The sequence below is a fragment of the Paroedura picta genome, chromosome 10, assembly GCF_049243985.1.
Source record: "Paroedura picta isolate Pp20150507F chromosome 10, Ppicta_v3.0, whole genome shotgun sequence".
In the NCBI taxonomy this organism is placed as follows: Eukaryota; Metazoa; Chordata; class Lepidosauria; order Squamata; family Gekkonidae; genus Paroedura; species Paroedura picta.
Window position 1 is genome coordinate 83,874,024 of NC_135378.1, and position 23,155 is coordinate 83,897,178.

Sequence of the window (23,155 nt, forward strand, 5' to 3'; positions counted from 1 at the left end):
CTTCTGCTTGGCTCTGGGATTAGGAGAATTAATGCCTTTCAATGTGGAGGTTCCCTTCAGCCACCGTAGCTAGTAGTTATTGATTCGTAGCCTCTATGAATCTATCTAATCCCCCTTCAAAGTTGCTTTTTCACGTGGAAAGGACCTCATGGGTCATCTAGTCCAACCCCCTGCACTATGCAGGACACTTACATCACATCGCTCATCTACTGTAACCTGCCATCCCTTCGCCTTCACAGAAGAAGAAGAGGAAGAAGAGGAAGAGGAAGAGGAAGAAGAAGAAGAAGAAGAAGAAGAAGAAGAAGAAGAAGAAGAAGAAGAAGAAGAAGAAGAAGAAGTAGTGTTGATTCTTAGATGCCACTTTTCTCTACCTCTTACAGCCGCCTTCCCTTTCCTCTCCCCACAATAGACACCCTGTGCGGGAAGTGAGGCTGAGAGAGCCCTGATATTACTGAAGAAGAAGAAGAGTTGGTTCTTATATGCCGCTTTTCTCTACCCAAAGGAGTCTCAAAGCGGCATGCAGTCACCTTCCCTTTCCTCCCCCACAAGAGACACCCTGCATGTGGGGGAGCGGGAAATTGAACCCAGCATGCCGGATTAGAAGTCCACACTCCTAACCACTACACCAAGATGCCTCTCCTGCTGGTGGTCTGGCTCCCTATGGCCAATTGGCAGCAATAACACTACAAATTTTTTTACCAACCCAAACCATGATAAATTGTTTGTTTGTTTTCAGAATATAAAGTAATTCAAATGGTACAAAGCTTCCCTGGGAAAGTCATTGCACGTTTTCCATCTTTTTTCATGGAACAATGGTGTGTGATTGATTTAATGGCAAGGGAGGAATTTCAAAATTATTTACCAAGATCTCTCTTTTATCTACACCATAAGGCTCCAGCAGCAGCACTGGGAGACAACATCTGGCTGCAAACTGATAAGCCTCACATAACGTGCATGAACCGCTAATCATAGAGAGGCTAAATTTGCAGCATGTGGAAGATGAAAGGTGGATGCAGAGGTCTCTCTGGGAAGAAGCGGCAAATACCGAAGCAAGTTATCTGGAAGCAGGATTGTGAAGCTGCCTTCCACCAGGTCTGTGGTTGAGCCTGGCATGGCAAAGAAGATCTGTATGCCCCCCCGCCTTTCAGGATAGAGTGAATGGCGGCTTGTGGGTTCCACCTGTGCCACCCTTCCCACCCCCTCTATGAGATTTTATTGGGGAATGATAGTGATTTGAGTTAGTTTTTTCCGCCGTATCCCCTTTTTTGTTACTGTGATTAGTTAGATCTGTGCTATGTTTTTATGTCTGGGGTTTTAATGGGGGTTTTACTGGGATTGTATTCAGACTATTGTAACCCGTCACGAGCCACTTGGGAGTGGCAGGTAATAAACTGAAATAATCATTAATCATAATCAACTTAAGTTAGACTGGGCTGTAACTCTAGATTTTAAAATATATGCTGCAAATTTGGTGCCTCTACCTCAAAGGTTCACCTCCTCTAGACCATGGAATACATTGTTGTTGTTAAGTGCGAAATCCTGTCTGACCCATCGCGACCCCATGGACAATGATCCTCCAGGCCTTCCTGTCCTCTACCATTCCCCGGAGTCCATTTAAGTTTGCACCGACTGCTTCAGTGACTCCATCCAGCCACCTCATTCTCTGTCGTCCCCTTCTTCTTTTGCCTGCAATTGCTCCCAGCATTAGGCTCTTCTCCAGGGAGCTAGCTGGGTGACCTTGGGCCAGTCACAGTCCTGATAGTTCAGTTCTGACCAAGCAGCCCTGTCAGAGCTCTCTCAGCCCCACCTAGCTCACAGGGTGCCTGTTGTGAGGAGGAGAAGGCGATTGTAAGCCGCTTTGAGACTCCTTTGAGTAGTGAAAAGCAGGGTATAAAAACCAACTCTTCTCTGTATCTGAACAAAGGGATAATTGACTCTCAAAAGATCCTAGCAACAAAAAACATTGCATTTATTAATTATTGTATTTTTTTATATTTCTATACCGACCTCTCTTGAGGCACTGGGTGGCTTATACAAAATGGCTCATACAACACTGTGCCATTCATAGCATCAAGAAGAAACCATAACTGAGGGACACATAACTGAGGTCAACAAACATTACAACATTTCCCCTGACCACATTAACTTTCTAACCACGATCCTGCAGGTTGGTCCGTTTGAGTTCAGATCATGGGGAGGGGTTTCTGGGGGCCCAGCAGAGGCTGCTGGATTCTTCGACCTCAACTAAATGCCTGGTGGAAAAGCTTCCTTTTGCAGGCCCTGCGGAACTGTTATATTTCTATGATTGTATGATCCAGCAGGGCTCTTCTGATGTTCTTATGAAGGCCTCTCTGCCCTGTTGTTGGCCCTCCAGAGGAACTGGTTGGCCCCTGTGTGAGACAGTAGGCTGGACTGGATGGACCACTGGTCTGATCCAGCAGGGTCTTCTGATGTTCTTATGAAGGCCTCAGCCTCTCTGCCCTGTTGTTGGCCCTCCAGAGGAACTGGTTGGTCCCTGAGTGGGAAAGGACGCTGAACTAGATGGATTATTTGTCTGATCCAGCAGGGCTCTTAGCATGTTCCTACACAGGATAGGATTTAATGTAGACCTCAATGGTCTGATCCAGCAGGGCTCTTCTTATCAGGGGATGGCCTCGGCCTCTATGCCCTGTTGTTGCCAGTCCAGAGGAACTGGTCTGCCCCTTTATGAGACAGGATACTGGACTAGATGGACTGTTGGATCCAGCAGGCCCCTTCTCATGTTCCTATACAGCAGGGGTAGTCAACCTGTGGTCCTCCAGATGTTCATGGACTACAATTCCCACGAGCACCTGCCAGCAAACGCTGGCAGGGCCTCCTGGGAATTGTAGTCCATGAACATCTGGAAGACCACAGGTTGACTACCCCTGCTATACAGGATAGGATGTACTGTATTTTATGTTTTACTGTTGTGTTTCATGACGCTTTCACATTTTTGTCTGCTTACAAGAATGGTATGACAAAATAGCAGAAAGGAGGTTTCTGAATAAACACCATTTGCTTGGGGCATATAAAGACTCACTCCTCTCCTCCTCGATATCAGAAAGTTCCTCTTCTTCTTCCTAGACATCAGTTCCCATATTAAATCGAGCCAGATAAGAATAGCGACGCTCAACTGTGAAAAGCTGTTCTTTGCCTCTGCGCTCTAATTACCCAGTGGCAGTAGCAGCTCATTGCTTCCCCTTTAAAGGCAGCGCAAGTACAAACCTCGCCGACTGCTTTGACAGGGAAGAAAATTACCATGAGAAACAGAATCTAATCATCCCGTGATTTGTTCCTGCTGCTCCTTTCCCCTGCACTGAAAATACTAACTAATTTTCTGACATGGAAATAGCTACAATTGTAAGATACAGAAGACGACTTTTCCGCTTTTCTATTCTCATGCAAATGGATGGGCTGACAACTTCCATTATAGGCCAGTTTCTCTCCCCCCCCCTCCCTTTTCACTGAATGTCATTTTGGGGGACTAAGACACTTAGGCCTGCTTATTGAGTGTTGAGGACAGCCTTTCTCGACTTTTTAACCACTGAGAAACCCCTGAAACTTTCTTCAGGCTTCGAGAATGCCTGAAAGTGGCACAATCATGTCTGATCTGGGTGTGATTTTGGATGCCTCCTTATCGATAGAGGCCCAGGTCATGAAAGTAGCCTGAAAGGCGTTTTTCCATCTGCGCCAAGTGAGGTTACTAGCGCTCTACCTGTCCTCTGAACACCTGGCCACAGTGATCCATGCAATGGTCACCTCCAGACTGGACTTCTGTAACTCGCTCCAACACAGGCCTGCCCCTGTCCTTGGCCCAGAAATTTCAGCTGGTCCAGAATGCAGCTGATAGGGTCCTCACTGGAACACCTTGGAGGGCCCATATCCACCCTGTGCTGAGGCAGCTGCACTGGCTCCCGATTGCATCCAAGATTGGGTTCAAGGTTTTGATGTTAACCTTCAAGTCCATCTGCAGTCTGTGCCCCACAAACCTGAGGGAGCATCTATCACTGTATGCCCCCTACAGGGCCTTGCGCTCAGCAGGTATGAATCTGCTGGTGGTCCCCGGACCACGTGAAGGACACCTGGCCTTGACCAGGGCCACGGCCTTTTCGGCCCAGACCCAAACTGGTAGAACGAGCTCCCAGAAGAACTCAGGGCCCTGATGGTGCTTGTGCAATTCCTCATCCTCTCCCCTGAGGCTTTGGATGGGGGAGTTGTCAAACAAATGAGGGCGAAGGGAACAAAATCCCTCCAATTTTTCAATAAAGACATTTACTACAAATGGCCAGAGTCTAATTTTTAATATCTTATGGATTTCACATGCAATTGGCCAGGCTAATGCATGGGAGGGGACTTGCTCCTGGTCTCCCTCCATGCACATTCAGTAGGGCTGCCTTCTGTACCAGACTAAGGAAGAACAGCTGGTTTCTATACCCCACTTTTCACTACCCGAAGGAGTCTCAAAGTGACTTACAATCACCTAACCTTCCTCTCCCCACAACAGACTCCCTGTGAGGGAGGTGGGGCTGAGAGAGCTCTGAGAAGACTAAGACTAGCCCAAGGTCACCCTGCTGGCTGCATGTGAAGGAGTGGGGAATCCATCCCGGTTCTCCAGTATACAGGCCGCCACTTTTGACCACAGCACCGAGCTGGTTCTCTTTATGAAAGTTTTATGAAGCCACAAGCAAATGCTGTGTCCAAAAGCTTGTCTTGCCACCCAAACCAGGCTGGTGTGCATTATAAAGTGGAAATCACAAGCACATATTCAAGGCACGCACTACTTACTATACACATATTTATGGGGTAATGTGCTGACATTTTAGCAGGATGGCACTGAAATTTGTTTAAGCGCAGCACTCGCGTCTTCCCTGCAGGAAAGGATTGGGCATTTCCTATTAAAGAACCTAATTTGTGAGGATTCAAATTTGCCTACGAGAATCTCCCTTTGAGAGAAAAGCTGCCATGCACCATGGCCTGAAGAGCAATATCTTGAGGTCAAGAAGGAGATAGCTTCAGGTAGCACCCCTGATGATCCCAGAACCCCAGGAAGCACGCCTGGCCTCAACAAGGGCCAGGGCCTTTTTGGTCCTGGCCCCTACCTGGTGGAATGCACTCTCTGATGAGCTGTGGGCCCTGTCGCAGCTCTCTGAGTTCCGCAGGGCCCTCAAAACGGAGCTCTTCCGCCAGGCATTTGTCTGAGGCTGGGAGTTGGTCCTGGGGATTTAGATTGGGCACCCCTCTCCCCTTAGGACCGGGGCTGGTATTAGACCGGCACTGATCCTGTGGGCCCCCTTGACATCGTCCCAACTATCCATCGACCCTCCCAGTCCCAGCCAAGGGGCTAGTGTAGGATGTAAATTATATTATATTTGTATCGCCATAACTTGTATGGAATTTTAGTATCTTCTTGTCATGAGGTTTTAATTGAATTTTATGGGGATATATTATTATCGTGTGATTTATATGACGATCTTGTAATCCGCTGAGAGCCAGTTCTTGGGAGCGGCAGTAATATAAATCTCATTATAAATAAAAAATAAATAAAATGAATAAATACCCCTGACCCAGAAGAGAGGCCAGGTTTGTCTGTGCATTAGCAGTCTTTAAGCAAAGGTTAGAGACACACTTTTCTTGGATGCTTTAGGATGCTTAGGGCTGATCCTGCGTTGAGCAGGGGGTTGGACTAGATGGCCTGTATGGCCCCTTCCAACTCTATGATTCTATGATTCTATGATTAGTGTTTGCACAGGGCGACTTCTCCCCCTCCCCCATCAGTCTGCAACACATGGATAGGGAGATAAATGGAGGGTAAAATCAATCATTACCCTCGTTAGTTCCAATTACAAAGCATTTTGTTAGATGCCTCTGCAGGCACGAAGACAGACAGCAGCAAACCAAATAAAAAAACCCACAGTAAATCTTTTTTTCCTGTTCTATAATTCCTGGGTGGCTTGCATTTTTTTCCCTATCTGTGATGATTCATTATGCACTTACTGTTTCTAGCTTCAATCAAAGTTCCAGCGTTCAGATGCATTCTATTTCCCAACCAGAAACATGCAATGTTTCCAGTCAACCACAAGAGGGGGACGGTTTACAGCTTCTGAATGGAACCGGACTGCCCGGAAAATTCCTTAAGGAGCAAACCTTATTCTTACCTGCATCTACGGCATTTAAGCTCTGTGATGCCTGGTATGGCTGTGTGTTCTTTCATAGAATCATAGAGTTGGAAGGGGCCATACAGGCCATCTAGTCCAACCCCCTGCTCAAGGTGTACACAAGACGACTACCAGACAACAAGTGACCCAACAGCATAAAGCAGGTCAAGTTGCATTTTCAAGTGGTACCCAGCATTCAATATATACAGTGTTAGCACACAATATGGGATAATGTTTTAAAATAACTCTTCAGACACACTACCTGCATAAACTGAAACCCTCTTGTGAAACTGTAACCCAATATTGCCTTGAAGAACAGTAGCAGGGCTCAAGGAATGTCAGACAGAACATGCTGGCATGCTTGTAGATGCCACGCAGCCTCAAAGAAAAGGAGGAGGGGAACGTAAATCCAAGAGGCAAATCTCTGCTCATAGAAGTGTGGGCTTTTGGACCGCAGTCACTTTAAAACAGATCCCAAAATGAGGGTAAAAATAAGTCTTGCGAGGGAATGGCAATGGGGAACTACGCGGTCTTTGAACTGAGCAATCAGCGACAGACTGCTTCGTTACGTCCGCACTGGAGGCGCCGGGGAGGAAGTTAATCCGGCAAAACATCTGTACTTAATACTGGGGCTCTAGGAGCAGTTTCCTCAAATATAGCAAGCTATATCTGCTCCTGGATATCGCAGGGGAAAGGGAGTGTCACCAAGTATCAATCACAGACATTGCAGAGGGAAAAATTAAAGTGCCCAAAGTCAAAATGGAAATTGAATAGCATATAGATTACTTTTTTAAATTTCTGGATCATTGGGGATAAAAAGTCCAGTACAGATTCAGCCTAGATGAGAACAGCAGTTGGGTAGGTCCGTGAGTAGGCAGTCCTAAGTATGTTGGTCCCAAATCATACAAGGATTTATGGGTCAACACCAGCACCTTGAACTGTGCCCCGAAACAGATCAGAAGTCAGTGCACACAGGACAGGATGGGAATGGTGTTGTCCCTATGACCCATTCCAGTCAATATCCTGAAGTTTCTGAGCGCTTCCAAGGGCAGCATCAGTTGGCCCCTCTGCAGTAATCTATACTTTTAACCAGGATGGGGTTCTTCCAAAAGGAGAGCTTCCACTGAATAGTAAGACACAAACACTTGTTTGTATATATTATGTTTGCAGATGATGTGAATATGCAACATTAGAAACCAGCTAGCTCTACTTTTCTTCATAGCATATACTGTGTGCTCAAATAAACAGCCAGAGGGGAGCAAATGTAAAGAGCCTTACAATTTTCAGGTGAGACAGGAGTCTCATGACATCCGCCATGTCGGCCAGGATGAGTAAGCGGGTGACGGCTGACAGCAGAGCGCGGGCAGCTCGGACCATGGTGCCACGCTTGACGGAGGAGCAGGGATCGTCGGCAAACTCTGACGAAGCAATTCTCATGGTTTCACCTGCAGGACGATTACAAACAGACAGGAACACACAAACAAAAAAAGAGGAACAGACAAGATGTTCAATGATTCCGTAAGGGAGGAGAATATTGAAGTTCCTTTAGAACAAAGACAAAGTCTGATATAAAGCCACTGAGAGTAATTAATTTTGTTACCAACAGCCTGATCTTATGGATTATGCGTTTGCAAAATGCCTGGAAGAAGACAGACTCAACTGGGTCACCATGTTGGTCTGAAGCAGCAGAAGAAATTCAGAGTCCAGTGGCACCTTTAAGACCAACAAAGTTTTATTCAAGGGGTGAGCTTTTGTGTCCACGCACACTTCCTCAGAGACAAAGGGGCCTCTGGACTCTACATTTGTTCTGCTTGCCAGAACTTTGCTATGTTGGAAGAGATCCCCAAGGGCCGTGCTTGCTGGTTTTAGCTCATGGACTGATCAATACCCATAGGGACCAACGCAGAAAGAAAGATGAAAGCAATACTGACTGGCAACCACAGCCATCTTTGGGGCCTTTATTGTGCCCTATAACTACTGGGAAAAGCCAGTGATTCCCTGAGCTGGCGCCAAACCCTGCCCAACCTGTCTTACCCACTGAAATCTCAATGCCATGGATGAGGCTTGGGACTGGGAGGCTAAATGCATCTTTCATATAGCATCTCAATATATGGACGTTCAGCTATCATGCCTGCACAACTACATGGAACCAGATGCTGCACTAATGGGGCAGGTGACTTATGGCTCCTAGTGGGGAGGGACATCATTAATGGCAGTGACTGAGTGTGCAGAAAGAGATTAACCTGTGTTCAAGCTCAAAGAGTCTTGGACTTCAAGTCTTGAACTCATGACTGGACTTATGAATAAACTTCCCTGGAGAAGAGCCTAATGCTGGGAGCGATTGAGGGCAAAAGAAGAAGGGGACCACAGAGAATGAGGTGGCTGGATGGAGTCACGGAAGCAGTCGGTGCAAACTTAAATGGACTCCAGGGAATGGTAGAGGACAGGAAGGCCTGGAGGATCATTGTCCCTGGGGTCGCGATGGGTTGGACACGACTTCGCACCTAACAACAACAACAGTGAATAAACTAGGGGCAAAGCCCGTTGCATTCAAGAATACAATGGGTGAAAGATTGGGGGAGGGGGTGGAAGAACTCTGCAGGTGGCCTCCCCCTCCCTCCAGGAACTGGAAAGACTATGTGTGTGTGTGTGTGTGTGTACGTATATACAAACACACACACTAGAGTTCTTCATTTAAGAACTGTAATAAAAAGAAATTAAACGTGTTTCAAAGCAGATTTCAGAGACACACACTGTTATCAATATTAAAGGGGGGGGGACTGCACGTCTGTTTCTTCACAGGAATCATAGAGAATGGGCTCACCAAGCCAACCTGATGTCTGTGGCTGTAAATAGCTAAAGTGAATGTCAGTAAAAAAAAAATACAAGGCACAAATGGAAATGCAGGTAACTTTACAGTAGTTAGGGTCACCTGACATTCATTTACAACCAAGACTTCTTGGGCTTGGTGTTCCACTTTTAAGCATAATTACTGTTATCAGAATCTCTGAATACTCTGCAGAAATTTGAATAAAGCTATAAATACTATAAGGGAGACTGTTGGCCTTCTGCATAAACGCAAAAGCTTATTCCCAGAATGAAACTTTGTTGATCTTAAAGAAGCTGCTGGAATCAGATTTGGTTCTTCTGCATCAGACCAGCATCTGTATACGTTTCCTTGAGTCGACATAATGTCCCTTCAAAGGGACAACGTGACTCTGTTTGTGTTTATGTCAAACATGAGGAAATATTAACATATAATGCAAGCAAAGGTTATAAACACAAGCGGAAAGTTCTAAATACAAGGTTATAAACACAAGGTACACACTGGTCTATGTTTGTCTATGATCACACACCACTGACGACATGGGCTCCCCAAAAATTTGATTTTAATCCTACAGCAAATCAGTTGTTGTTGTTTTTTTTGCTGCAGATGTGTCACAGTTTCGCAGACTTTCTGTGTGAACTGGAATGCTGCCATTTCCCCAGCCAGCTACTATATTCAGTGCAAACTGTGCCCTAATTCCACGCCGTGGCGATTTCGTTCCTAGCCCCTCTGGCTGCCTTCAGCTCTTCTTTCTGCCACCGTGTCCTCAGCCTATTTCTACATTACCCGTAGCCATCCACAGTCCATAGCAACACGATGTAGAGCACAAATGATATCAGAATGTACTAACAATAGAACGACTAATTACTCCTCATTTGAGGGCCAGTTACTTAAAGCAGGCTGAGCCAGAGCAAGGGCTACGTCAGTTCAGCTTGAAACTCAAGACAGCCTAGGTACAGTTACAGCAGAGTTTTGTAAATTGTGGAGAGTACAAATGGGCCAGTTTTATGCTGATGTTTAACGTGCACAATTTCTGCCTAAGAAAAGGAAAATGGGCCTCTGGAAATCTACGGGGCCGGACACTCTCTGAAGCTTCCTCCTGCAGGGTTGACGGCTGTGCATGTGGGGGTTGGGGGGGGCAGGGATCCTACACACAGTGTTCTCCCACCATCAGGGTTGGGTTGTGTGGGTATTATTTTATGTGGGCCTTTAAATGTTATGTAAACTGCCATGAGCCAGCTGGGTCCAAGAGTGGCAGTAAACAAATACAACTATGAATGAATGAATGAATGAATGAATGAATGAATGAATGAATGAATGAATGAATGAATGAATGATGTAAGCACAAAAACAAAATCAGGATTTTGGAGAGAGGACAGTGAGGTTGTGCAGTAGTTCTACATGAAAACAAGAATTTGAAACATGTTGGCAAGATGCTAGTCATTTGAACATTGTGAATTCAGTTATAATATAATGCAAGCCATAATAAAATGAGTTTGCATCCAGTGGCACAAAGTTTGATTTTTTTTTCTTTTGTTGGTTTGCACGTACACTTTAAACATGCCCCCAAAAGCTTGAACCTTGAATAAAACTTTGTTGGTCTTAAAGTTGCCACTGGACTGAAATTTTGTTCTGTTCTTTTAGACCAGGGGTAGTCAAACTGCGGCCCTCCAGATGTCCATGGACTACAATTCCCAGGAGCCCCTGCCAGCAAATGCTGGCAGGGGCTCCTGGGAATTGTAGTCCATGGACATCTGGAGGGCCGCAGTTTGACTACCCCTGTTTTAGACCAACACTGCTAACCCACCTGAATCTAAATTAAGACATTGGGGAGGAAGGGGGGGGGGGACCTGAGCAAGCATGAGCAGAATCTTCTATATCCTCAGTTGTTCTCCCTCAGGGCAGTGCAAGACTGCAAAGTGGATTCCACGGATAGACTTAACATTGCCAAATATATCACCCATTTTAAAGGGACACCAATCTGCTATCAAGAATCACACGACTGAGAAAACTGTAGAACACTTCAACCTCCCAGGACCCTCAGTGGGTGTCCTCAAAGTAGCTGTTTTATTACAAAGGAACTTGGGGAACTGAATGGAAAGGGAAGCTACTGAATTAGAAATTATTGCAAAACTTCGAACACCCAGGACAAAACAGGGATATTGGTTTCTTATCTCAGTACATATGCTAATCTCATTCAGTCCTTACATCTGTAAGCTCATCAGAAAGGGCAATACAGGCTTTTTATTTTATTGTATCTTTTATCTGGAAGAGAAATTTCGAATAGTTGTTGTAATGTAAGGCGATGAATATTAGAATGCAATGTAATTTGGAGTGGGAGGTTGGAATGTATTTCTCTATTCTGGGGACAGAGGAGATGTCACACTGCCCAACTGATCACCCCACCTTAAAGAAAAGGATGCTGTTCAGTTGCCTCTATGTTGGAGAGGAGACGGAGTATATCAATAGGGTCTCAGTTAATTACTCTCAGCATTCCACAATTAAGAATACTGTATTTACACTTCAATCTCACTTTTTTTGCTTCACTATTTTTTCCCCTGGAATTAAATCCTAACAAATTATGTCCATATAAACAAGGCTCGCTATTCCAGTTTGGTCTCTGCATTTATTAAAAATCTTCATTATCTTGCGTGCTAGCTTGCTGGACTGATAACTTTCACGGCAATCTTCCTGAAGAAGTGTACATGCACACAAAAGCTTATACATTGAATAAAACTTTGGTCTAAAGGTGCCCCTGAACTCAAAGTGTATAATATTGATAACAGGCAATCTTTGGCGTCTTTTCCTTCACCATCTTTTTCTCCTGCCAATTTTACTGGGTGATATATGCATACACGTGCATGTATCACTCATTCACTATAACCTGCCACCCCCCTGAACCTTCACAGAATCAGCCCCTCTGTCAGATGGCTATCTAGCCTCTGTTAAAAAATCTCCAAAGATGGAGAACCCACCACCTCCCGAGGAAGCCTGTTCCACTGAGAAACTGCTCTGTCAGGAACTTCTTCCGGATGTTTAGACAGAATTACTTTTGAATTAATTTCTTTCCACTGGTTCAATCTATTCTTGGAAATACCGCATTAATAAATTAAAATAAATATTGCAACAGTATGCTTGATTTTGCAAAACACAGCCTGATAAATGAAGCAGTGGTTTACAAGGACCAAACAGTTGGGTGGGGTGGGGAGATTGATCATCTTAAGAATTAGATCCGAGAGGCACTGAATTAAGGCCATTAATAACTAGGAGTTTGGTGCATTAGATGGTGTTGAATTTAGAATGGGGAGTTTTTGTCCTGTAACTCCTGTTCAGCCATAAAGCTTACCAAGGAAAGGGAGAGGTGACAGCAAAAATGACTGTCTCCTATGTGGATGAAAGTCACAAAAAATGAAGGCATTTCTAGACCAGGGTAGAGACCTCTACCAACTTATGCAAAAAAATAAAAATAAAATAGGACATTCTGAACTAACCAAAATATATTCCAGGCTAGTCTGATCTCATCAGCTCTCAGAAGCTAAGCAGGCTTACCTCGTGTTAGTATTTGGGTGGGAGACCTCTAAAGAATAACTTGGGTTGTAACACAGAGGCAGGCAATGGCAAGAGCCCATTCTGAACATCTATGGGGTCAACGTATGTTGGCTGCAACTTGACATCACAAAAAACACGCCGCCAAGAAGGTCAGACCAACTTACTCTGTTGGCCTCTAGCCTCTACCGCCAAGGGGTACTGTAAGGATAAAACAGAGTAGGAGGAACCATATGCAGCATTCTGAGCTCCTTACAGGAAGGACAGGATACTAATCTAAGGCCCATTCTGAAAGACAGCAGCTGCACAAGGCCGCCAGCCATGCTACAGAGCATAAAGCTCCACAGCTTTCTATTTCCCCACAAAGCAACAGTGGATTAGTTCCGCCACGCAGGCAAGGTAAAAAAGCCCCAGTCTGCTCTGCAGCACAGCAAAGCGCAGCAAAGCCGACTGGGGCCTTTACGACGGCATACAGAAGCAGGGATTTGCTCCACTTCCATATGATGCGGAATCGGCCTAATTCAGATATATCCCTTTTGCTTCAATTCACTTTTGGCCATCTTGCAAATTCTCCCTCCTCACTCTGCAATGAGGCAAATGTATGTTTCCAGAAAGTTTAAGGAAAATAAATTCCTTCTTCTCTCCCTGTCCTCCCTCCCTCCCTCCCTCCTTTCCTTCCTTCCGTCCCTCCCTCCCTCTCAATAGTGTTTTCTTCCCTTACAGCTAAGATGACTGACAGCGGAAGAGTGATATCCTCCCATGCGTGTCAGGTGCAGCAGCTCCAAGTGTCATCAATCAACACTTTATAGTTGATGAACCTCAAGTTACGCCACCACCTTAAATAACCGTGATTAGCCATTCTTCTGACAATGTTCGCACCCCCACTCTCTCTTTCTGGGTTGCACACGGGATCATTGGCATCCTTTAAATAGCTTCCAGGTATTTGTCCCATGTGGCTCTTTATGCTATACCATTCATGGAAGAAGGCAAGAGCAGCATGGCATCTTCCTTTTCCACAGCGGCCATTATACTAACCGTTGAGTGCATGTGTGTGTATATACATTTAAGAAGCTAGTAATGACTGAGTAGCTTCAGGATCACAAAAAGCAACATCAGTGTCACTTAAAGACTATATAGCATATTGGATTTTCCTAAGGCCGTTAAACATTTTTAGATCCAATCGCCCACGGCTTCGCATAATGCGCAGGCCATTAAACGTATGGATTTTAATTATCGTAACGACAGTCTTTCCCTGGGGAAGCCGGAGGAGAATGCACAACCTGACAGTCATTCAGGCCACAAAACTATCAAACTGATGTACGACACCTTACAAATGTCACCTTGTGGAGAGCCTTGGCTCTCACCCTAGCCATGTTCTCCTTTATGCTTGTGTAACTCAAGCTTAACAGTTGCCTTCTGACTTTTCCACTGCTTAAAAACAAGAAAGACCATTTTACTTATTTTATTTTTACTATTCATTTCTGTCTCTCCCCTTTACCTTTGCTTCTTCTTGACTCCTTCTTCTCCTTATGAATGCTATGAATACCACATGGACAACCCATCTTACCATCCTGGCCTACTAACAGGAAGAAGAATCCGTCGGGTGACTATAAGAAATGTAAGAGTTGTCCTGCTGCATTAACGGCTACAAAAGAACCAAATTTTAACTCCAGTAGAATTGGTCTTGGTTGGGCAGGAGCCCGTCAAGGAAGCCCAGGGAGGCTCCACAGGATATGGCAAAGCACATTTGTTCGTCTCGTGCCTTGAAAACCCCAAGGGGTCACCATGAGTTAGCTCTGATTCCATGGCACTTTCTACCAATAGTTCTTAGTAAGGTGGAAGATGGTAGAAGTCAGTCTGGCTTTCTTTCACTAGAACTTAAGAAGGCCTCTGGTGGGTCGGACAAGGGGTTCTGCTAATCCAACATCATGTTTCACACAGCCGTTGATCAGGTGCCCAAGATGGCCACCACTGAAGCTAAGGTCTCCCACTGAGATGGCTTCTTAGGATTCAGAGGTTTACTTAATCTACATGTACAGGCTTCCTTTACAGTCATTACACACACTACCTAATTCCTTTCCAAATCATACATGCTGGTGGCCATGATTACATTCAAACACAGCAAACCCCATAACATAATTAGATGCTGAATGACGAAGTCCTTTCCATTCACTCTCTACTGCCCATCACTAGATCCCCCCCATGATCTAGTATTATGTATCAGATCTAGTCTTCCCATGCTCAAGTATTATACATCAATCTTTGGGCAGGGAGGATAGCTGTATGTTGATTATGGTTCTTATGAATTTGGAAGAGCTTTTTATTAAACCTAAAAGCTTCCCACCATCCCTTTCCACTCACCACCATCATTCCTTGGATCCCTGCATCCACTGAAAGCTATATTGATATCCTATTTAGATACTCAGAGCCTCTTGTGGCGCAGAGTGGTAAGGCAGCAGTCTGAAAGCTCTGCCTATGAGGTTGGGAGTTTGATCCCAGCAGCCGGCTCAAGGTTGACTCAGCCTTCCATCCTTCCGAGGTCGGTAAAATGAGTACCCAGCTTGCTGGAGGGTAAACGGTAATGACTGGGGAAGGCACTGGCAAACCACCCCGTATTGAGTCTGCCATGAAAACGCTAGAGGGTGTCACCCCAAGGGTCAGACATGACTCGGTGCTTGCACAGGGGATACCTTTACCTTTATTTAGATACTCAGATCTTCACCATGACAGATCTGGAGAAATCTAGAGGCCGTCCAGATCAAGAGGCTTACGTTCAAGCAGTGTTAGTGAACTAGTCAAAATGAAAAAAGATTTTATTTTATCCCCCCCCCCCAGCTTTTAAACACTGGATCTGTATCAGGTCGCTGTTTAGTTCACCTTGCATGAACTACAGATTCTGTGTTGCTGGAGAGGAAAGCTCATTAGCAGATGAAATGACCCTGGCCTTTAATAAACCAAGAAGTACAAGACCTATCTTGACTGGATAAAAAGGAATAGAGATCTACCCCGTCATTGGGATTTGTGAATACCTCTCTCTGGATAGCCTGGTGGACTCAGAGCCCTGAGTTCACATCAAGAAGAGAGTCATAGCTACTGGTCTCCTTGATGGAAAACCCACACTCTCCCTCACTGGCATTTCTTGTAATTCCTGGTGGACTCAGTGCTCTGAGAAACCCATCTCTCTGCTCACGCCAAGCACTGCGGCTTAGCTATGGGCTCCATGGTTGAGGACCCATACTCTTCCACATTGAGATGTGTGAACACCTTTCCTTGGCTGTATCACAAGGCAACCCCAGAAAGTACTCCCAAATTCCACTTCATTAACAGATGAAGTGCGTGTGCTAGGCAGATGATACAACGTCCCTGGGGCTCCAAATCAAGCTGAGAACCTCTAGCCCACAGGGTTTCCATTCTGGCATCACAAACAGAACCAGTTCAGGAAATTGCAAGGTTTGTGGTGGCTCATGTAGACCCACAAACCACCAACCTATACAAACCTCAACTTCCCCAGTTCATGCCCACCCCTAATCCTAATACTTACAGTACAACTCTAATTGTTCCTTACACAAGTTGTTTTCCTTTTCAACATTAGAGCCATGTAATGTCGAACTTTCATGGCCAAAATTACATTAGCGGAAAGCAAATGCAATTAAAAATGTTGAAAATGCGTACTGGCGAAACTTGTATTAAAATTGCTCAGAGCGTTAATGGATTGCATGCCATTCTACAAGGGCGTTCTCAACAGCAATTTACAAAAGGGGGGGTATGAACTGCGGGCTAATGAAGTTGAATCAAATGCATCGACTTTATGTTCCAGGATTGAAAAAAGAGATATACATGTACTAACCTCAAATGTGGCATAACGGAAGCACTTTTACAACAGGCGGGGGGGGGGGAGAATGCACACCCCCAAGCATCCTGCACAAGCAGATTTTTAAAAAACAACTGTATCATAGAGAATGTCACTTTCAGTTTGCTGCTTTAAAAGGGTTATAGATCCTCTCTTGCGGAGTCAAGATAATATACCACAACTGTATCCTAGGCACAATGGCAATTTCCTTCCTTCCTGCCTGCCTGCCTCTTCCAATCTCCTTCCTTCCAATTTCCTTCCTTCCTTCCTTCCTTCCTTCCTTCCTTCCTTCCTTCCTTCCTTCCTTCCTTCCTTCCTTCCTTCCTTCCTTCCTTCCTTCCTTCCTTTTCTCCCTTAGCCCTGAGTCCTATTCTCCTTCCTTCCTTCCTTCCTTCCTTCCTTCCTTCCTTCCTTCCTTCCTTCCTTCCTTCCTTCCTCCTGGACACATCTCCCTCCCTCCCGCCCTTCCAGTCCTCAATCTGCTCTCTTTTATCCAGTGCTTAGATCAGCCAGACACTGCCAGCTGAATCTTCAAAGGAACAATACTCTGAGACTATTGCAGCCTATGACAGGCTGTGAGACTTACATTCCCTTGCTGTGAAGCATCTGTCTGGCTACTGGCCACAGGTAGCCCATGTTCCAAAACCTCGGTTCCACATGGCCAACAATATTACATATGGCAAACAGCAACAACCACCTCAGTTTACAACCATCGGGAATACATGACAGCCTTGAATCTACTGATGTCTGTGCTATGTGGAAACTATGGCAGGAGGGAAGACTCTAAAACAGCGCCCTTGTGCTCCCTGGAGTCACTGAGTAATGCAAAGTGTACTTCAATTGCTTAGTAGATGGCTGGAGCTGCCCAAATAGTCCTGACTTCTTCTAAGAATAGCCCTATTCTTCTTTTTCTTCTTCAAAGCTCTAGTGGTACCCACGTATATTGCAAAGAAGAAGAAGAAGAAGAAGAAGAAGAAGAAGAAGAAGAAGAAGAAGAAGAAGAAGAAGAAGAAGAAGGAGGAGGAGGAGGAGGAGGAGGAGGAGGAGGAGGAGGAGGAGCAGGAGGAGGAGGAGGAGGAGGAGGAGGAGGAGGAGTTGGTTCTTAGATGCTGCTTCTCTCTACCCAAAGGAGTCTCAGTGCAGCTAACAGTCACCTTCCCTTTCTTCTCCCCACAACAGACACCCTGTGGGGTGGGTGAGGCTGAGAGAGCCCTGATATTCCTGCTTGGTCAGAACAGTTTTATCAGTGCTGTGGTGAGCCCAAGATCACCCAGCTGGCTGCATGTGAGGGAGCACAGAATCAAACCCAGCTCGCCAGATTAAGAGTCCGCACTCCTAACCACTACACCAAGCTGGCTGGGAAAGGAACACTATACATCTCTCATATGGGATGTATAACCTGTTAGCAAAGCTAGACAAAGTTTGTTTGTTTGTTTTTTAATAAAGTAGGCTACAAGAACTATCAAGTGACAAAAATGCCATTAAGTTCATCAGGAGGACTGCTTTGAACACCACACAAAAAGGCAGCAAATGGGACAGTGCAGTGTGGTTAGAACATCAGACTCGGCCTTAGGAGACCAGGGGTTGGAATGGAAAGGTTGATGAGGATGTGGCAACAGCGGAATGGGTCAGCTCCATGCTAGGAGTGATGAGGAAAGGGTCTGAAAATAGAACAGCTGGTTTTTCCAAAGCCCTGGTATAATGGCATAGCCTCATTTGGAATCCTGTGTGCAGCTTTGGTCACTGCAGCTCAAGAAAGGAAATAGCAGGGCTAGAAAAAAACACAGCAGAGGGCAACCGAGATGATTAGAATCACAGAATCATAGAATCACAGAGTTGGAAGGGGCCATAAAGGCCATCTAGTCCAATCCCCTGCTCAACGCAGGATTAGCCCTAAGCTAATTCAAGGAGGTGGAGCCCCTTCCCTAGGAGGAAAGGCTGAAGACCTGAGACGACTAAGGAGGGACATGATAGACGCTTATGAAACCATGCTTGCGGTGGAAAAAGTTGTTTGAGGAAGTTCATTCTCCTTCTCCCATTAGCCATAGATTCTGCAGGGTGACCTCTAGCCAGCTACACACTCTCAATTCACCACATCTCACAAGATTATGGGGGAGGGAGGAGAAATGGGAACTCTGAACACGCGTCCTCTCACCTCCCGAAGAAAAGGGCACTTTAAAAACCCGACAAATGATCCATAAACAAAGCAGCCATTCCTTTCTCGCACCGGTTGTCAATAGGAACATGTTGCTATTTCATGCAAACTATAAATAATATATTTACACCATATTTAGATAGACAGAAAGAACAAGAGAGAAGGGGAAGAGAGGGACGAGCGAGGGACTCGGTACATAAACCAGCAATTGGGTTTTTGTTTGTTTTAAAAAAAAAATCTAGCATATAATCTTGCAGTGCCGACAGTCATCTCAAAATGTCAACTGTCCTGACAGCCAGGTACATTTTCCCTCTGCTTATCCCTATAAAATAAATGGTGTTCAATTGAAAAGGGGGGGGGGGACATATGAAGCTTCAGGGATTATAACGAGCATTGACCTAATCTTGATTTCCAGTAAAATTTTAATACTTGACATTTTGCCGCTGATAAAAAAAAATTCAAAACTCTGCGGCAGCTTATGCTAATGCAGTATAGATAACCTTCGCTTATCCGAAGATGTATTATGCATAAATGTTTCACAAACAGAACGCTGTCAAAAGAGGGAGGCAGACAGCTAACAGAATGCCGTGCAGTCAAATTATTGTTTATCCATGTTGATCGCTTGTTTAAAGGTACGAGGAGAAAAAGTCTCCAAGGCGACATTATAGGGAAGACTCGTCGCCTCTCAATATTGTAGAAGGAGGGCTGCCTGCCCTTTGCGTTATCTTTGTAGTCCAAACATGTTATCTTCCCAAATTATGTGTCCGATCCAGGGGCTGAGTTGAACCCTCGGAGCAATATATGTGGGTACCACTAGAGCTTTACCACATCCTCTCAGAAAGCACACAAGCCCCAAGTGAACAGGGAATGCCTGCCCCAATATCCCTTGAGATAAAAATCAGATCTCTCACTCATTTCAGGGTTTTCAGAGCCAGATTGGTGGAGTGTGGACTTCTAATCTGGCATGCCGGGTTCGATTCTGCGCTCCCCCACATGCAGCCAGCTGGGTGACCTTGGGCTCACCACGGCACTGATAAAACTGTTCTGACTGAGCAAGAATATCAGGGCTCTCTCAGCCTCACCCACCTCACAGGGTGTCTGTTGTGCGGAGAGGAAAGGGAAGGCAATTGGAAGCCACTGTGAGACTCCTTCGGGTAGAGAAAAGCGGCATATAAGAACCAACTCTTCTTCAATTGTTGACCAGTATATTATTATGAAACATATTAAGAGCGTTGAAGATAGGTCACCGTATCTGTCTGTCTGTAGCTGTAGAAAAGATTAAGAGCTCAGTAGTACCTTCATGGCTAATAAAATTTGTGACAGGGGAGGAGCTTTGGTGAGTCCCTGCTCACTTCTTCAGATAGATCGAGAATGTGAGTCCATCTGTCCTTATATCACGAGGCTGGCGGGTACCCATTCTGTATGGCTAAATGTGATCAAGATGGCCATGTTAGTCTATCTGTAACAGCAGCCGGCTCAAGGTTGACTCAGCCTTCCATCCTTCTGAGGTCGGTGAAATGAGTACCCAGCTTGCTTGCTGGGGGGTAAACGGTAATGACTGGGGAAGGCACTGGCAAACCACCCCGTATTGAGTCTGCCATGAAAACGCTAGAGGGCGTCATCCCAAGGGTCAGAAATGACTCGGTGCTTGCACAGGGGATACCTTTACCTTTACCTTTTAACAGTAGAAAAGAGCAAGAGTCCAGAAGTACCTGAAAGACTAACAAAATTTGGGGCAGGGTAGAAGCTTTTGTGAAACACTGCTCGCTTCTTCAAATGACAAGTATTTTAAACATGGGATTAGATTTACATGCAGATTTTGAATGCATGATCAGAGTGCAGAATTTAGGGAAGCAATGGGAGAGATGGAAGTTCTATGAACAATGCTCATGAAACCCAAATGCGAGAGAAGGCAGTTTAAGTTCTTTGTAGGTGCAATGGAAGGGCTAGAATGCAAGACGCTACCCAGTACAGAAAAAGCAGGGAGGAATGATGATTAATTTAAAGAAGCTGTTGATCTTCCAAGGCCAAGCTGACATTATCAGCTTGAAGTGACAAAGCATTTTTGATAGTCTGGTGGATTGTTAAACCAACAGCTATAAAAAGAATATCACCCTCTCAAGACAAGCAGGGGTTCCTCTTTATGCACTGTTCATTCTGTGCCTTACAGCTCTAGAAATAAGGAAATCTGAAAAACGAAGAAAGAGCTAAGAGAACAAAAGGAAGCTAACGTTCAAAGTTCTTTCCTGAAATGGACAGGTGGGGGAAGAACAGTTCATGGTCATGCCTTCAAAAATATGAAATAATGCAATGTGTCCTTAGAGGTCTACTATGTACAGGTGAGCCCCATTATATGCAGAGTAGAACCCCCAATATATTTAAGAGGGAAAGGGAAGGATGTATCTTACTTTGCCATGACTCAGGCGCTTAAAAAATGATGAAGAAAAACAAAATTCTTACTTTAAAACAGAGCTATGGCGCAAGGGTGGGATACTTTAATTAATGTATGTAAAATTATTTCTATCCCATCCTCTGGATAACATAAGTACATAATTATACCAGCAATAACATATGTGCCCAAACAAAAGAGAATTTTTTGGGAAAAGGTGACCGCTGAAAAGGCAGCAAGCAACTTAGAGCTTGTGTTAATACAGTAGCAGTAGGAACTAGATAGGCTTTTTTTTTTTAATGTGGGGGGCATACAAGGACTTGAAGGGTGCATCAAATTTCCCCCTCCCTTACCATTTTCTCTTTTCCTTTCCTGAAAACCCCACAGTCTCTCCAGAGGTCTTCATTTGGTGGCAGAAAGCTATCAAATGTAATATCGTTGAGCACCCAAAGGGAGGTATGACAGTCCTGTCCATGCCCCTCCCTAAGTGGCAAGATTTTGGGAAAGGTCAGGATTTCAACCACTGAAACTGGCACTTGAGACATTTTGAAATTCAACACATTAACAAAATATTTTATTCAACATAGAGGGGAAAGGTCAGGTGAAATCAGTTGTTGAAATTCCTGAGGTAACTCAATATAGATCACACTAAGATAAAACCAGTCCATGCACTGATTTTAGTTCTTATATTTCAGGGTAATGAGAGTTTCGTACATTTTTCAAAGTTACTTAAAATCTTTATGTCAAGAGGTTTTTGTTCCAGTGTTTTCCAAACACTCCAGCACACTTCCTTTAGCATTCTCTGACTATTTTGGTCTCTAGAAGGCAGTTTCTAACCATGTCAGACCAGGGATATCTGCACTCTACAAAGCTAACTCCCTGTTTGACTGGGTAGGGAAATTCACTTCTCACTGGGAGACCTATCCCCTTTCTGTGGTCCAAATGGGAGTCTTTGCCCACTTCCCAAACTTCCTTGCCAACTTTCCCCCACTACTTTGTTTAAAACCACTCTCAACTAAGGATGATATCAGACTAAACTCAGTCAAGGATGGAATCTGACTGAATCTGACCTCAGCAGGCACCTCTCAAAACTTCCTCTGCTCAGCTGATGTTAACCAATTCCTTGGAGCAGTCAGTCATTCAAGCCTCTTGGTTTCTGTGCAGAATGTACAGTACTTCTAAGCTTTTAAAAAGTGCAGTCCGAAGTTCAGGCACCACAAACAAAAAGCCCTTTTCACAGTTATTGACTACTTCACCATCAACCAGGCAGGTGACGGAGCACAGTCTCTGACAACATTCACAAGAGATGGTATCAAAAATGTCATGCTCTAGTCCTGGTCCTGGAAGAGAACATAAAGCCTGTGAAGCAGTTGTAGATAGGGGTATACACCTTGGAAAAAATGGTATTTTTCAGATGGTTGGAAGGTATTTCAAGTCATGTGGGCCCCCAATCCTGATTTGGTATTTGGATCCCCCCCCCCCACACACACACACATATGCACACCCTGGAATCCTGAAATTCCATTGTTCCCTATACTGAATCTTGAATGGGGGTGGATGAAGAGTAATTTTCTTTCAAGTAAATGATACTAATATTTTATGGATCCTAATCCTGCCTGCCCACTAAAACCCCGCCAAGTCCAAAATAGATAGGATCACAGTGCCCAATTCTATAATCACCTGAAAAGGTGCTGCCAACCACCCTCCCTTGTTTCCTATGGGAGGATTCCATCTTTTCTCCATGGCAAAGAAGCTAATAGCCAAACACACTGGAGCAAGCGACTACTGACCAAAAGCTTCCCAATGCAACAAAACCAACAAGCCCAACCGAACCAGTTTCACACCAGAGAATCCACGCCAAAACAATTTAATCAAGGGGCTCTGTTGCAAGCCTAATAGAGCCCACTTCCAACCAGAGACTCCAAGCAAAACCAACCTGGCACACCAATCCCAAGATGAGGCAAGAAGGCGCTGTTAAACCCCAGCTACCCAAACGTTTCCGAAAATGTATCGGGACCAGAAGATTCCAAACACACATCCTTGGTTGTAGCACCAAAGAGACATGTTTTCTGTAGGCGGAATCTGTCCCTCTTACGGTATTCTATGCAAACTGAAGCTTCTGAACCATCTTCAAAGCAGGTTCCAATTACAGTAAAATAATCTGGTTGTGATTAATACATGGGTTACTGTGATAGAGAGGATTTCTATATTA

General features: G+C 44.9%; 1 protein-coding gene across 4 annotated transcripts in view; it reads right to left on the reverse strand.

Annotated features, from left to right (window-relative positions):
• The window catches only part of CTNNA2 (catenin alpha 2), a 459,457-nt gene that overhangs the window by 330,724 nt on the left and 105,578 nt on the right, over positions 1-23,155 (reverse strand). For all 4 annotated transcript variants that reach the window (XM_077301175.1, XM_077301174.1, XM_077301176.1 and 1 more), the window contains exon 4: positions 7,455-7,621. In XM_077301175.1, the coding sequence (XP_077157290.1) occupies positions 7,455-7,621 (167 nt within the window). The remainder of the gene's footprint in view (positions 1-7,454; positions 7,622-23,155) is intronic.